Source organism: Melozone crissalis, unplaced genomic scaffold (genome assembly GCF_028551555.1).
Source record: "Melozone crissalis strain CALT ecotype California unplaced genomic scaffold, PUWL_Pcris_2 ptg000018l_1, whole genome shotgun sequence".
Lineage (NCBI taxonomy): Eukaryota > Metazoa > Chordata > Aves > Passeriformes > Passerellidae > Melozone > Melozone crissalis.
The window spans coordinates 6859622-6872042 of NW_026535796.1; the positions used below are offsets into that span (position 1 = coordinate 6859622).

The window sequence follows — 12421 nt, forward strand, 5'->3', positions numbered from 1 at the left end:
ACGTGTGCTTGATGTCAACATCCCTTCAGGATTATCATCATGCTTCAGTCACCGTGTCAGATTTTAAACTCCTGGATGAATCTGCAAGGAAGTTCTGAGAAGATTTGTCATGCAATGTTCCATGAGGCACATTCCTCTTACTTTGGGCTAAATGAAGTCAAAAGTCACGGATTCTGCCATTGTACACAAAGCTAAGCTCACTCAGCTCTGCTGTCTCATCTCTCAGTAAAACTATAATTGCTGCACTTTTTTGCAAGACCCAGGCTATCATTTGCAAAGAGATTGAGTCATGGAATCCTTCATCTTCAGCACTACTTTTGTCTGTGCACAGGAGAACAGCTCCAAATCATCAGGTAACAAGAATAAAAGAACCAATATCCTTCACAAATCTATATCATTGAACCAATATCATCAGCAGATTTTTTTTGACCCATCCCTCATGTTCAAATTTTACACTGGTTAAAATTGCCCTTTTTTAAGTCTGGTAGATTCCTTAAGTTGGATCAAAGCTCATTAAGTCTGATTTGAGTCCATAACAGTTTGTTAAACCTGAATATGCAAATATCACAGGGTGGTACACAATCTTAGTGGTTTTGACAGCTTTCTTTGGTTTACTATCTTGTAACAACACTGGAAAAGCAATAATATTCATTTTTAGTATGAATTAATGATACTATATGAATATAAATTCAACAAACATTTGGATGGTAAACATTGTGACAATAATATAATGTTCTTTGTTCAGCTTTGCCTGAAAAGAGGCCAATTAACAGCTTTATAATGCCATTAACTTGTTGATAGTGGGGCTTTTTTGAATTTTCCTCCTTCCTCTCAGGAAATTATATTCTTTTACTGTGGTCTTTAACTTCTGTGAGCTCAATGGCTTATGTGTTTGTCAAGATAACTACTGTTTTAGCAATTCAATGTGCCAGGCAGGAAGTAAAACTCCTCAAAACCTGCTTGAACATTGCCTTAGTATCCCTTCAGCTGATGGAGGTTGGATAGGACTGGACCTATTTAAGTATTCCCATGGACAGAAAATTAGTACATAATTTTATCCTAGACTTTACATGAGCTAATCAGCCAGCTTAGCTAGGCTGTGATTTTATAGAGTGACTTCCTTAAGTTCTGCAGTGTGTCAGCAATTCTGGACTGGTATAATATTTCCAGACAGCTTTAGAGGGACAACTTACAGTGAGGATTTCTCAGAAAAATGTAGGGATCTGAGGAGAACACTGGTGCAGCATTTAACACTAAATTATTTATATGGCCTTTAAAGAGTCCTGATGGAACAACTCTAAGTTCACACATCGTACCTTACTTATTACGAGTGATAACTGTGTTTTTACTTTCCTTATAGACTTTTCTACAGTGGTGATCTTTGAGTAATTTTGCATTATTCGTTATACTGACTAAATTGGGGAAGTTGTCAGATTTTGGAAACTGTAACAGTTTTGAGTAATCATTGAGGCTAATTAAAATAACCCTTTTAATATAGCCTCTTAACTTTTTTAAAACCTAGAAACTAGCTTTTATCATTGTGTTCTAAAGGTTTAAATAATTCATACTAAAGTCACCTTTTGTCACAGTGAGGTTGGATTGCTGGTGTCCTATTGGAAAAGAAGTAGGAAAAATTAAGAGGAAAAAAAAAAGAATACCCTGCAAACCATCTGGCTGTACTTTTATCTTGCTGCATTGAGTACAAAACCTAAATATCTGTAGGATTCTATTACCTTAGGAATGATCTACACAGTAAGTGCACTCACTTAAAAACCAGGAATCTGATTCTTATCTACCTTAAAGCTACTCTGTGTGTTTTAAGCTATCTCTCCAGCTAGTTCTACAAAATTTTGCCCAAATCAGTGCAAATACAATATTGTGTATCTACATGGCTCTTTTATGTGATTAATATCACGTGAAGCAATTGAAGAAAAAGGAACACTGTCTCTATGGCTCTTCACTCTCTCCTTCCACTGAGAGTTGAGTTCTGCTGGCCATTCTATTGATGTGGAAATTGGCCCTGGCTATATTGCATACCCATGAATAATTCTGAAAAGATGAATTAGAAAAAAATTAGAGATTATTTATGTTCAAAGAGAGGGTGAAATTCATTCGGTAAGTTGTTTGTTGCCAATTAATTACCTACCACTAATTAGAACAATAAATTTGCACACAGTTGTAAGATTTGGCATTGACTTTCACCATAGGCTTATCTGGAAGCAGTACTGAATGCTATCATTAGGATTGGTAATAAATCTGTCATATTAGGTGAAAATGGATAAAAAGGCTAAGAAGCCTTGGAAACATAATTTGACTGAGCAGAAGTCTCTACACTTTATAAATACGACCACTGGAATTATTCACGTGAATTGATCAGCTCCAACTTCGACACAATGTTATAAAACATGAAACTTTTGCACTTAGTGAAACTCAGTGCTAAATTGGAGGTATAATTCTTTTTCATGATAACATTTGCAATTTAAAACAGAAGTGTGTGTGCTGCCAGTAAAATGGTGGTAAAGAGCTTCAAGATGGAAATTTTAAACAAATGATCTAGTCATTAACTCTTGACTTTTGTATTCATGTAACACCAACGTGAGAGAGATCAATCATTTTGATATCAATCCACCTTGTCTATCCTAAAAATCTTGATTTGTTAGTTAACAAACTACTTAAGAGATGATAGAAAATAGCAAAAAAAAAAAAAGCCAAACAGAGGGGGGGGGAGAGAAATGCTGGTAAGAGAACTTTGAATATCATATGTCACTTCTTAGATATTTAAAATAAGAGTATTTTTTTAATGTCTTTACCCGGGAAGAAATTTATCTGCAATGTGTTATGTAGTGCAGAAACATCTATATTAAACAAGGTTCAAACATCTTTTGAAGTAATACACTTCTAATGGGTTTTTGCTCTAAGCTGGCCTCAGCCAGTGACACCAGAGGATTTTTTCCAAATGACACAATTTTTTAAAGACTATGTTTTTTGGAAAGCACACTAGAATTCTGAGTATTCAAATTGCTTCTTAGTCAAGTTCAGTTGAGTGCTCTTGAAAACTGTGTCAAATACTTTACAACCTCAATTAAAACAGAACGACTTTTAAGGAATGTTGGAGACTTTCTCTTGAATTTTCTTTTTGCACTGAATTATTTTTACAACTGTTTTTATATTAAATGCTGCCTTTATAATGTAGAGTCTAGATAAATTGCTTTTTTTGTCAATATGCCACAGCATCCAAAATTCAGTAATTTTAACTAGTGGGTAGCTACTATCCATCAATGCATCTATACATCTCCCTTTCAAGAAGGAAATCCTAAAGGCACAGGAGCAGGCTGGGCCCATGTGCTGCCAAAAGATGAGCCGGCAGGGAAGAAGTCTGGCCTGGCTAAACAGAGAGCCTTGGCAGGAATTCAGGAAAAAAAGGGCAAGTTTATCACCTTTGGAGAAAAAGGAGGGCCACTTGTGTGAGCTACAAGGATGCCATGGGGTTATGCAGGCAGAAAATTAGAAAAACCAGAATTAATCTGGCTATTTCTATAAAAAACAATAAGAGAATGTTTCTATAAATACGTTGGCATCAAAAGGGAGGCCAAGGGGGACCTCCTTCTTTCCTGGATATGGGGGGGAAATATGGTGACAGAGGATGAGAAAAGGCTCAGGACATCCAATGCCTTCTTGCTTCAGTCTTTCATAGTAAGAGCAGCTGTTCTGCAGCTTCTCAGCCCCCTGAGATGGAAGATGGGCAGGAAACAGAATGAAGCCTCCATATTCCAAGGGGAAATGATGACAAAAGTCTACAGGATGGATGGGGTCTACCAAAGGATGCTGAGGGTCCTGGTAGAAGTGCTCAGTGGGCAACTTTCCATCATTTACCAGCACACCTCCCTGTATAGAGAGGTCCCAGGGGGCTGCTTTTTAGCCTGTGTGACACCTGTCTTCCAGAAGAGCCCCAAGGTGCATCCAGGGAGCTACAGGCCTGTGAGCCTCACCTCAGAGCCAGGGAAGGCCATGGAGAGGTCATCCTGGGTGCCATCGTGAAGCGCATCTGGAAAACCAGGGGATCAGACAAGGCTTCAGAAAAGGCAGGTCCTGCTTGACCAACCTGACCTCCTCTGACAAGGTGACCCACTTAGAGGATGAGGGAAAAGCTGTAGCTGTTGTCCGTCTGCCTGGACTGCAGGAAAGACTTTGAGACTGTTTCCTACAGCATTCAGCTGGAGAATCTGGCTGTGCATGGCTTGGATGAATATTGTGTGTGGCAGCACCCTGTGCTGGGCACTGGTGATGCCACACCTCGAGTGCTGTGTCCAGCTCTGCAGTGCTTGAGTGCAGTGCTCGTCACTGCAAGACAGACATTGAGGGGCTGGAGAGAGTCCAGAGAAGAGCAACAGAGCTGGGGAAGGGTCTGGAGCACAAGTCCTGTGAGGAGCAGCTGAGAGAGCTGGGGGTGTTCAGCCTGGAGAGAAGGAGGCTGAGGATTAACAGATCTCTTTTTATTATTGCCTGAAAGAAGGATGGAGCAAGGTGGGGGCTGATCTCTTCTCCCAAACAACCTGTGATAGGACAAGAAGAAATGCCCCCAAAGTAACCCAGGGGAGGTTTAGATTGAAAATTAGGGAAAATTTCTTCACAGGAAGTGTTGTCAAGCACTGGAATGGACTCCCCGTGGAAGTGCTTGTGTCACTATCCTTGGAGGTGTTTAAAGGCTGTGTAGAAATGGTACTTAAAGACAGGATTAAGTGATGGACCCGGCAGTGCTGGGTTAATGGTTGGGCCTGATGGTGTTAGAAGTCTTTTCCAACCTAAATAATTCTATGATTCTATAAAAATCAGGGTCTTAGCCAGTTAACAAGATACTTTTGCTAAATTAGAGAAATCACACAAGTAAGGTCTCTTATGGTTGAGGAAATCTTGTTCAATGTATTTAATATCTGCAAAAATAGCTATAAAAGTAGGACAATATGAAACTGTAAAATAGAAGAAATCAGCTAATGACCATAAAGTAGTACATGTGAGGAGGTAAAGGGAACTGAAGCACAATTTTTTTCTTCACATGTATAGTGAATACATTATTTATTATCACATGTGAAAGAGATTCTGAAATCAAAATAAGTGTATTTTCAGAAATGTAAAGATGAAACAGCTCTTTGAAAAACACTTCAACAAAAAAAAATATTTTAAGAATTGTTGGAAAATGGGGATTTTAAAGAAAATGTGTTTCAAATGCATAAATTTACCTGAATCTTGTATATTGTGTCCTGTTTTCCCCATTACATCTTGGGACATAGGGAAACTGGGAAAAAGTGGGAAGAGTAAGGAATGATCAGAGGGCTGGAATACTGTCTTATAGGGGGACAGACTAGATAGACTGAGTTTCTATACCATGGAAATTAAATAACCTAGAGAAGATAGGGCAGAGCAAAGAAAATAATGAATTGCATGAAGAGGGTGAATACAGAACCAGCATTTCATTTACTCTATCTCTTAGAATATAGCAACTAAAGTGTTTGGGTTCATATCTCCTGGTAGCAAGTTTAAAATAAACAATAAGAAACACTTTTTCATACAAAAAAATAAACAATGTGAGACACTGCCACTAGATGTTGCAAAGGCCAAAAGTTTAACTGAGTTCAAAAAGGGATTAATGGCAACTTTTGTTTCATGAATTGTAAAAACATCCTACTCAGACACAACTTCTGGCTGAGGAAGTTCCTAAACCACTAATTGCCAGAAGATGGGAAGGAGGGGTTGCTCAGCTCTTGCCACACTTCTTATAATCTTTCCTTATGCATCTCCTAATGGGCATGTTGGGACCAGGATAATGGGCTAAACAGAGTTTATTTGGTTTTTTTTGTCTGAACCATTATGGTTGTTTTTATTTTGTAGGCGTAGGTTTTTCTCTTCAGTAATGGGGAGACAAAATGGAAATTTCCAGCTTGTTTTTTGAGCTCTGTAAATGCCATCTGGAATATGATTCTTAACAGCTAATTAGGGATGATCACACTTTTTTGCTTTCTTCATTTTAATATGTAAAAATGAATATACAAATTCATCTGCAGAATGCCTAAGATGATTTTCTCTACATACAGTGAGATTTGGATGAAGGTGAATAATTTATGTATTTCATTTGAGTGATAATGATGTGTGTCTAATTTAAAGGACAATGTATCAGAAAAGCTAACAGTAAGCAGGGAGAGTTTTCTATGGTCCTCTAGAAGGAGATGAATGGTATCATTTTCTGCTCTTGTCAGTTAAGGAATATTAAGTTTCAATTTAAAAAATATCCTACATTCTACAATTAAACTTGTGGCAATTAGTAGGAACAGAAGCAAACAAGGAGAGTTTCTCTAACATCCATGCTTTTTTTTTTTTTTTTTTTTTTCATTCTGCAAATCTTATTTTCTCTTTGTCTCCTCCTTAGAGTGAAGAATGGCTGCTTTTTGGGACTAAAGGAAATATGAATTACTTTTTTTTTCTTGTTGGTTTTTTTTGTTTTTTTTTTCCTCACTAACTTCTATTCTAGTTTTTTGTCCATGTGAATTTATAATGTAGAAGTTTATTTCTACTTACTAAACAGAAATTTAATTAATCATCACAGTGCACTTTGGAAATGAAAGATACATTACTCTGTGTCAAATGAGTTTATCCTGTTCTGCATGCAAACTATGCACATTGTTATAAATCATGGTCTCAAACTTCTAAAGTTGTTGTTTTTGTTTATTAGGAAACCTTGCTTCAGATCCAAAAAGGCAATAAGGAGACTACACATACCAAAGAGAAAGTGGGCCTCAATCGATCATGAAATGCAATTACACAATATTCAGAGCTGAGTGAAATAAAGACCTTAAATAGCAGTAGCTTGTAAAGTTCAAAATTAAAAGTAGTTTCATCATATATTGTGAAAAGGGAGATTGAATCAATGAAACTGATCTCTTGTATCTTGTTTGCTGTCAATTTACATGAAATGATACTTGAGGTGAGCCTCCTTTTCCTGTATATGTAAATACATTTTGTTTATTTATGGAATATTACTGGAGTGATCTGGCAGGAAATTTCTGGAGTTCAGCTGATGCTCATGGTATAAATGGAAGCACAAGATTTGAAAAAGGCTTCCACCTGGTCCTCCTTAGCTAGCTAATGTGATTGCGGATTTTATTCTAGCAGTAAGGCTTTATACAACAGCACAGAATGTTACTGCTGAGTTGCAATAAATCAGTATCTGAATTAAAAGAATAGGGACTTTCTTTCTGTCCTTTCTGGCATAGTATCATAAAATCTGCACATATATCCAGAAAGTAGACAACAATCTACTATTACTAATCTGTCATATTAACTGTAGGATACCAATAGAAGTTTGAAAAAATAGTTAAATCCATTTTCTCTTCCTTTACTTAGTCTAATCTCTTCTTTAGCTTTTATTTTCAATTCTTTGGAAAATTTTAGTATGGTTGGGGTGAGGATTAAGATATTTTTATTAGGGTGCCTTATAAGAAAAAAATAGGCATCTTCATCTCAAGACTCTATGAAATTTTTGATCCCTCAAAAAATGGGCTCTGAATCAGTGCAACTTCTGCCCCAGGTACCACATTTTACTGGCTGAAGGGTGCAAGGGCACAAAATGCAGGCTCACTGCCCTTGTGTCAGGGGACACTCGTCAAGGAGCTTTTCAGCCTTGCTGGTTCACATCATATTTGTTGTAAAAACGTGCTTTGGAAATCAGTGTGCAAATTGTATAGGGAACAGTGAGAAATAAGGGGGGAGGGAAAAGTCTGATCAGGGAGTAGAATCCAGCCCTAGCTGCAGGGATTATGACATGGAACAGATATTGCAGTATTGTTCACTGTCTTGCTTTGGCTGCATAAGTTTGGAAGGACTTTGGAGAGGTGCTGCAAGGTAGAATTTTATTTTAAGCACTTGATAGGCCAAGTGTCTAGGAGAACCTGACAGTCCCATAAACAACAAGCAAACACATTCTTGACTTTGCCCCTTCTCCCATATAAAACTCTGAACACACAAGAAACAATTTCTTAAAAAAAATTATCAAAAATTCTTTTTATTTATCTCTAATATCCACTGATTTCTCAAACATAATTTTATAGTGGGGTGTGTGGCATAAAAGTGATTAGGAATCCAGAACTCGCTTTTGGGATAAAGAGCTAAATGTGTCACTGTGTTACTTACTGCAAGCAAATTTCTTGTTCAATTATTTGCCTTTGGTCAATCAATTGCAGCCTAGGAGCTGGTGCAGCTGTATGGTGCTGCTGGTGGTTATTCTAAGGTTGTTTTGCTTTACCTCATTCTTCCTTCTCTTTCTCTGCCTTCCAGCATGCACCTAATCCAGGTGGACTCCGTTCAGCGATGGATGGAGGACCTGAAGCTGATGACAGACTGTGAATGTATGTGCATTCTCCAGTCCAAGCCCATCAGCATTGAGAAGGATGAACAAAATGAACTCATCCTCTCCTCACAGTACAGCACTTGTGATAACTTGCAGCTCCTGCTGAAGAGAGCTTGGATCATCAGCACTGAGCTGACCAGGATTGCTCAGAAGCTGGAGAAGAACAGGTGGCAGAGGGTCCACAGCATGACAGTGAGAGTCAACTGCCACGTGCACTCCATGATAAACGAGTACAACACCTCCATCAGGAGCTCTTCAGAAGAAATGCACCAGGTGAGAGGATGCCTTACCTGATGCGTTTCTCTCGCTTATTGAATTTTTATTCTATTGTTATAATTAAAACTTGCTTTAAACAATCTTTAAGAAATTCTTACATACTGATGCTGGTCCCTTGTTTAAGACTTTCCAATCCCTTTTCAGCAATGGAAGTCTTCTTGACTTACTTTGGGTCCTATTTTATCAAAGGCTATTCTGAATGTTAATAATGTTGACAAATCACATGGAAAAAATGTTTTGCTTTCGAGGACTACAGAACTACAGTATTTTGACACCCCATCTGTGAGTTCCTTTGCATTTAAAATGTGGAAAATGCTACTTTTTTTTTTGTAAACCTCAGTTTTATCTCTACCAGTTTTATTCAGAAAAGTAGATGAAGGGTGCTCATATGAAATATCTTTTGAGAGCGTTTTCAATTAACAAACAAGGATTATTTATTTCTGTAAAGCAATTATGTATACAGATTTAAATTTAAAACCATTTTCTCTTGCTCTCTCTGCAGCTTGAAAAACTCTTAATAGACAAGTGTTCAGAATTTACAGCATTCACAGAAAGGTAACTTAAATTTTGTTGTTGAAATATTAATTTTGCTGGTTTATTATGTTGTAGAACTTATGATGAGCAGCACAAAGCCATAGGCACCCCCTCAATTGTTTGAACTAGGCTGCTGTAACTCTGCAAGTCTTTCTAAATGTTAATTTCTGGTGGATGAAGTGAGTTGCTTTTACCTAAACTGCATCCTAATGAAAGATGGGATCTGCTGTTGCACAAAGACTCTGATATAGACACAAAGTTACACACAAGTGGATTTTTCAGGACTTTTAGACATCAAGAGAGAAAGTCTGGCTGTGACAGATATTGGTGACAAAGTTCCCTTCTAGTTCTGTGGAGTCAGGATTTCAGCTGGTGTGAAAACTTGGATTTTGAGACTTGTACTACGTGTTCCTGTATGAACATATGCATGTATTGTAAATCAAACCAAAGCAAATACACATTCCTTTAAATTGTAGTTGTAGATTTACTCATCTTCCTGCACTCTATAATACTGAGACTGGAAAATAAAAATCTCTGTAATTCTTCTCATGCTATTTCCGCTTTCTAGCATGTGTTACCCATTTCCTCCAGCACAATTCAATCACTCTTTTTTGGTTTGCTTTAAACATTATGCAAGTCATTCTGTTTTGGGGATATCATCAGGGAAAAAGCACCATCTAATTATCAGGAAATAACATTTTTTGTAGCAGTATTGCTTTGTGCCAAACCCACAGCGCTCACATTTGTGTTTTATATTTTACTATAAGACACATGGATTTAATAATGATCTCCAATCTAAGTGTCTGCCCTAAATCAGACCTCTTCCTTCTTGTCTTTTTTTGACAAAAAACTGATATAGGTGTCTGACAGACAGGTAGAGCTGAAAATGTAACCTGTGTGCAGGTAGAGGCTGATCACCCAAACTATATCTTCCATCACAGTGGCCTGCCTGAGTGGAAGATGTTTTGACAATATAAATGAATGTGTTTCTGTGAGGAAGTATTTATTTCATTTGAATTGTTTAAAGTTTTCCATCTTTATCAAATTTCTTCAATTACAGCCAAACATCACTGGCTACAGGATAACTGTTCTAATTCTGTAAAGGTGCTTTATGTATCTTTCTGTAGACAGGCCCAAATTTTATTTTTGATTATACTGTTTAACTCATCAGGGCACACATTTCTTGCTTCATCCTTATCCTGCTATCGTTAAACTATGACAAAGAAGGTAAAGAAACAAAAATAACTGATATATTGATTATGAAAAATGGGTGGGTAGGCACAGCAGCAGTTGAAATGGAGGCATCCAAGAGTGAAATTATCAGCATAAGAGGCAAAGAGCAGTGCTGCACTGTATAAACACACAGCATCTGCAGCAAAATTTGCCTGCAGTCTGTGAGGTAAATTGGAATCTCAAAATTATTCAGTAGTGTCCATCCTTTCATGGTGTATTTACTCTGTAGACAAAGCTTTGATTAAAGTCAACATCCTTGTGAACAGCTGAATTCCAGTTATATACTGTGATTAACAAGGGGCTCACCTCTGATAATCATCTTTTTCATCTTTTTTTCCTTCATCCCTTTCCCATCTCTTTCTTTTCAGGTGCTTACAGACTGAAGATGAAGAGATACTGAAGTCCATGAAATCTTGTGTTAACGAAACACTCACGACTGTGGCCCAATATTTTGGCCAGTTGATAGAGCTGGTTTTAACACAAGAGGCACAGGTTAGTTTTTAGTTTAAAAAGTTCCAAACCAAAAAGATCTTCCAGAATTGTTGGATCTTGAGGGCAACAATCCATTAAGGATCCAAGGCTGGGTTGGATGGGACATCTGAGAAACCTGATCTAGTGGAAGGGGTCTCTGCTCATAGCAGAGATGGCAACAAAATTATTTTAGAGGCCCCTTCTCACTCAAGCCATTCTATAATTCTGTGATTAAGACGAGGATTAGAATTACAGCTCTCAATTTTCAACAAATTTATGATCAAGAACTCAAATATGTTGCAATGAGATTTAGGTGTTCACATTCTCAAATTCTCCAATAACCTCAAATCCCAAACAAAATGATCTCTTGGCTCACCATGTTATTTGTTTTTCCTGATGTCTCTTTCTTTCAAAGCATCTAAATGATGACTTCTGATTGTCCCTTCCAGCCTTACCCATTTTGTGATTCTGAATCTGTGAAATACACTGAGTAATTACTCTGAGGCTGCAAATGCATTATTTTTTTTCCATTAGGTCATTATTGAAATAATTGCAATTTGCAAGTCTAGCCAACCTATTTTGACCCTTCCCCTTCCCCTTCCCCATATAACTCTACTAAATAACTTGTCCATGTTTTAGAGGTGGTTTTGTGCTGAAATTTTGTGTTGCAGCAGAAAAAGAAGAAAGGAGAAATTTAGTGAACACAACTAGTTAAAAAGTATTTATTACAGCGACAAAACTAAATTAATGCATGCTATTGGTTAAACTCTGGCATACTCTGATGTGCTAAGATGGCAAAAAAGAAGTTGTGGTGGTTTCAGAAAAATCCCTTCTAGTTTTAAAGGGTTATTACTAGGAGGTGAGACTATCCCAAATATATTTGCAGAATTACAGTCAAACTAACCAGCTACCTCCTAATGCTCTTTGGTTGGGATTTATGAGAACTCCATGAAATGTATGAGTTGAAGTGTGTAAATAACTTTGCATATTTCAAATTCAGTGAGTAGGTAAGCATTGTTAAGATGTTTATTATTTCAGTCTGAAGAGAAGTTATTCCCTGCGGATATTTCTGCCTTTGGGCACATTGGCACCTACTGACACACCTGAAATCCTTCTCCCTTCTTCTTTTAAGGGAGTGGAATTATTGACGCCACCTCATCTTATGTGTATTTGTGTGACTGAAGGATATAGAACTCATTAATAAAATTTTTTTTATGAACAGTTTTCTGAGACATTCAGTCAGGCTGTGTGCCCGCTTCTGTCATAAAACCTCAATGTCTGGGGATCGTTTGCTGCTCTGAAGCAGACTCAGTGTCTGTGTGAGAGATTTCAGCTTAAATTGTGTAAAGAGCCTTTTTTCTAATCAGTGTATCAGGATTTAATTCAGGATAGGTTCATATCAAATTTTGAACTCTTAAGCTATGTCTTTTATGGAGCATTTTTCTAATGCAATATTATGGAGCATTTTTCTAATGCTAAAGGTGGAAGAACAGAGCCTCTTAAAGGCAA

The 12421-nt window shown here is 37.3% G+C and overlaps 1 protein-coding gene across 1 annotated transcript in view; it reads left to right on the forward strand.

The window, feature by feature from the left end:
* The first annotated feature begins 296 nt into the window (after positions 1–296).
* Positions 297–12421, forward strand: part of INSC (INSC spindle orientation adaptor protein) — a 63363-nt gene continuing 51238 nt past the window's right edge. Inside the window, exons 1-4 of the mRNA XM_054276131.1 lie at positions 297–353; positions 8326–8671; positions 9177–9229; positions 10810–10933. Of these exons, the coding sequence (XP_054132106.1) occupies positions 8327–8671; positions 9177–9229; positions 10810–10933 (522 nt within the window). The 5' untranslated portion in view covers positions 297–353; position 8326. The remainder of the gene's footprint in view (positions 354–8325; positions 8672–9176; positions 9230–10809; positions 10934–12421) is intronic.